We start from the raw sequence: 4,452 nt of genomic DNA on the forward strand, positions 1-4,452 counted from the left end.
ATCTCCTGACCTCGTGATCCGCCCGTCTCGGCCTCCCAAAGTGCTGGGATTACAGGCGTGAGCCACCGCGCATCTTCAGATCAGTATCACAGCGGTCCTGTTAAACAGGACGTTAGTTAATGCAGGAGACGCAGGCATTCGAGCTGAGGGCCATATCATGGAGCCCATGCTGCCTTTGGTTTCTTTTTAGTCAGCAAGTGGGAAGTCCATAGTAGTGGACTTCAAACCGCTTTGAACTGTGCAGATGAAGGGCAGCGATGGACAAACGCTGTTCTATGTGTGGTGTGTGTGCACGCCTGTTTTCTTTGTGTTTCATTCTGTTTTTCTTCCTCCTTGTGTGGTATTTCTTTTGTGCTGTTGTGAAGGGCCTGAGCTGTTATCCTATGTGCAGGCTGTAGAGTTGGCTGCCATTTTCATGAATGCTGGCGAAAAAGTGTAAGATTCTTAGGTTAGAGACGAAGGATATTTATTACACAGCAACAGCAGCACAGCCAGAGTGGCATTCTTTCCGCCAGACACGGGGCCCTGATTCCTCGGGGTCTTCACCCAGGGCCTCATGATGCCTGCAGTGGGCTGTGTGGCTGCAGAGGAATCCTGAACTTAGAACACCCAAATCCTTGCTCCTGGGAGGTGAGCCTGCCTGCCCTTCGCCACAGAGGGACGCGGTTTAGCTTACAAGGCTGTCCTGTAAACAGCGTCCTTGTGTAAATGCTTTGAACAAAGCCCCGTCAGGTCAGTGTCTGTGCTTGGAAGACATGCAGATACATGACAGCCATGGAGAACCACCTCCCCACCAGTCATCTGAGAAGTTAGCAGGCTTGTTTCGTGCTGGACAGATGCTGGCGTGGGAAGTCTAAGAGTTAACTAGGCTGCTCAGCGATGATAGCGCTGGGTCCTCCAGCCCTCCTCACGGAGGTGAGCCGCGCACATTCAGCTTGTTTCTCCTCGGGACAGGACAGCATTCTGTGAAGTTTCTGCTGCTGCCATGAGCAGAGCTCACTGTCGCAGAGCCTGACTCCTGCAGGCTGCGCCCCGGACACAAGGCAACTCTGTCTTTTCCTTCATGAGCATGGCTTGGGCCATAATAGGACTTTTCTTTAATTTTTATCTATTTCTTATTGTAAGCCTCAGATCATTTATTCCCTTCCTTATGCTCCTGGAGGTGAAAGAAAACCTGCGTCTGCCTTTGTAAAACCAGGCTGTGGCCTCAGGAGTCAGGGCTGGGGCTCAGCCTTCCACCCCCCGGGCCTCCTCGACCGCCAGCCTGCTGCGTCCGGCTGCATTTGATTCGGGCGGGCAGCGGGTTTCCTGACATGTGCGACAAGAGTAGGTTTGAGTTTGGGTTTGGTTTGGCTTGTTTTTTACAGTAGAATTCTATATTATTGGTCAAAATATTACTTTGAAATTTGCAAATGTGGTGGCACCTACCATTTTACTAGCCACAAGTAGCTCATAAATTGGCTTGGGACCTGCTCATATTATACCAATATTTTAAGTATTTTATGTTTCATCTTACTAGTTATTCATGTTATTTTACGTAATGCTCTGCCAGCATTCCAAAAGGTACAAATTACTAAACTAATAAGACTTTTAAATGAGGCATGTATATTAGCAACTTAGTTTCTGACATATAGAACATTAACATTCCACTGTATCTTAAATGTCTTTTGCCTTTTTATAAAAAAATGATTACTAAATGTTTACTGAAGTTTTCCTCTGCCTGACATGTAAATGTCTTCATATTGTAACATGATATTAGGGAACTAAATGTATGAGTTTCGACTTAATATTTCTTTTGTCAACTAAACTGACTAAATTTTGTCAAAGCAGATTGGAGACATAAAAACAGCTGAAAAGTATTTTCAAGATGTTGAGAAAGTAACACAGAAATTAGATGGACTACAGGGTAAAATCATGGTCTTAATGAACAGGTAAATATTTTATTTATTTATTTTAAATATATAAATAAATTTATATATTTAAATATATATTAATGTATATTTATTAAGTATAAATTAATAATTTATATTAATTTATATTTAATTAAATTATTAAATATGTATTATATATTTTTTATATTTTTTAAATATATATTTTATATATTATATATTTATATATTTTATTATATATATTATATATAAATATTATATTTATATATAAAATATAATAATTTATTATTAATTAAATTATTTTAATTAATAAAATTTTTTATTTTATTAATTTATTAAGACAAAGCCTTGCTCTGTCACCCAGGCTGGGGTGCAGTGGCCGGATCTCAGCTCACTGCAAGCTCCGCCTCCCGGGTTCCCGCCATTCTCCTGCCTCAGCCTCCCGAGTAGCTGGGACTACAGGCGCCCGCCACCTCGCCCGGCTAGTTTTTTGTATTTTTTAGTGGAGACGGGGTTTCACCGTGTTAGCCAGGATGGTCTCGATCTCCTGACCTCGTGATCCACCCGTCTTGGCCTCCCAAAGTGCTGGGATTACAGGCTTGAGCCACCGCGCCCGGCCTAGGTAAATATTTTAAAATTAAATATATGTTTTCTCAAAATTCCCAGAGGCGTTTAAGCCCCACTTACTGAGTGGGAAAGCCCCCCAGAGAAAGCGCTTCTTTCTGTGCCGCCTCTTGCCCTGTGTCTCTCAGAACTGAGCCCCAAAAAGTACACGGGTGTTTTCTGGAATTGCAGTGATGTTCTTTTAGTCACAGAAGCTGATTTTTAAGGAGACGTTTCCCCCTTGTTCTTCAGAGTAGCGCTTGTATTGCCCCCGTTTTCAGCATATGTGTGCGTAAAGGTCACCGTTGCCGGCATAGCAGCCATTCTGGATCCTGTGCTCTGGTGTTCTGTGGTAGAACGCACGGCATTGTGCGAGTGCACGTTTGTGAGGAGGAAACACGCCTCAGACAAAGCCTGCACCCAGGATCAGAAAGCGTAAATGAAGCAGGTGTCCATTTTTAGCAGGAAGTCATTTAGGTGAAGTTACTGTATTCTCAACTAATAAAACCCAGAGTGGCTTGGCCGGGTGCAGTGGCTCACACCTGTAATCCCAGCACTTTGGGAGGCCGAGGCGGGTGGATCACTTGAGGTCAGGTGTTCGAGACCAGCCTGGCCAACATGGTGAAACCCTATCTCTACTAAAAATACAAAAAAATTAGCTAGGCATGGTGGCGGGCGCCTGTAATCCCAGCTACTTGGGAGACTGAGGCAGGAGACTCGCTTGAACCTGGGAAGCGGAGGTTGTAGTGAGCCGAGATCGTGCCACTGCACTCCAGCCTAGGCAACAAGAGCGAAACTCCATCTAAAAAATAAAAAAAGTAAAACTAGAGTGGCTTTAATTTGCGAGCCTGAATGCAAAATGCAGCTCACTGCCTCTGCCTGGAGATCAGGAACCCCAGGCCACGCAGGGTCACACATTGGGTCTGTGTGGTGTCCAAAGCCCCTGTGGGTTTTGTTGGGGGACAGCAGCTCCTGGGGTTTCCCCACTGACTGCCACCGTTGCTTGTGTTCCAGAGCGTTCCTTCACCTCGGGCAGAATAACTTTGCAGAAGCCCACAGGTTCTTCACAGAGATCTTAAGGATGGATCCAACAAACGCAGTGGTAAGATCCCCAAGCCACAGGATCCTCCGCCCTCTGCCTTTCACAGACGCTAGAAACATGCACCCACACACATCTCAGCGGGGGCCTGCACTCTCTCTCTCTCTCTCCAGTCCACTGGCGCCAGGCAGCGGCCGTGACCTTTGGGGGAAGTGACCCAACGGGGCCATCGGGGCCATCTAGGCTTTGCCTGGCAGCTCTGCATCACCCCCCAGACCCCCAACACAGGGCCCAGCACGCAGCCTGGAGCGGGCGGGCGTCTGTCCTGGTTGCATGGGCCGACCCTGTGCGTGCGCTCCTCCCTAGGCCAACAACAACGCTGCTGTGTGTCTGCTCTACCTGGGCAAGCTCAAGGACTCCCTGCGGCAGCTGGAGGCCATGGTCCAGCAGGACCCCAGGCACTACCTGCACGAGAGCGTGCTCTTCAACCTGACCACCATGTACGAGCTGGAGTCCTCGCGGAGCATGCAGAAGAAACAGGCCCTGCTGGAGGCTGTCGCCGGCAAGGAGGGGGACAGCTTTAACACGCAGTGCCTCAAGCTGGCCTAGCTGCCTCCAGCATACTATGTCAGAATGACCCGGGTCTTTGAAACTGTGTCCATGAAGCTGATGTATTAATGTGACACGGACTCAATAAAACTGCTGCTTCACTGGTGTCTGGCTGCATGTCTTCCTGGTTCCAAGCCATGGCCCAGCCCAAGACTGCCACACAGTCCCTGCAGCTCGGCCCCTGTTCATGAACACAAGGGGCAGGCGTGCTGGGAGAACACAGCTCGTAGACACAGGAAATCTGGAGTCAGCCTCAGGGCCTTTGTTCTGGAGGCCATCCTGCTTTGCTCATTCATTCTGGACATCCTCAGA

At 47.6% G+C, this 4,452-nt stretch overlaps 1 protein-coding gene across 2 annotated transcripts in view; it reads left to right on the forward strand.

Moving 5' to 3' along the window:
* The window catches only part of TRAPPC12 (trafficking protein particle complex 12), a 106,983-nt gene extending 102,736 nt beyond the window's left edge, over positions 1 to 4,247 (forward strand). For both annotated transcript variants that reach the window (XM_025353866.1, XM_025353867.1), the window contains exons 10-12: positions 1,831 to 1,931; positions 3,507 to 3,594; positions 3,898 to 4,247. In XM_025353866.1, coding sequence (XP_025209651.1) covers positions 1,831 to 1,931; positions 3,507 to 3,594; positions 3,898 to 4,140 — 432 coding nt within the window. In that variant the 3' untranslated portion in view covers positions 4,141 to 4,247. The remainder of the gene's footprint in view (positions 1 to 1,830; positions 1,932 to 3,506; positions 3,595 to 3,897) is intronic.
* The last annotated feature ends 205 nt before the right edge of the window (positions 4,248 to 4,452 follow it).

The sequence above is a fragment of the Theropithecus gelada genome, chromosome 13 (genome assembly GCF_003255815.1).
Source record: "Theropithecus gelada isolate Dixy chromosome 13, Tgel_1.0, whole genome shotgun sequence".
NCBI lineage: Eukaryota > Metazoa > Chordata > Mammalia > Primates > Cercopithecidae > Theropithecus > Theropithecus gelada.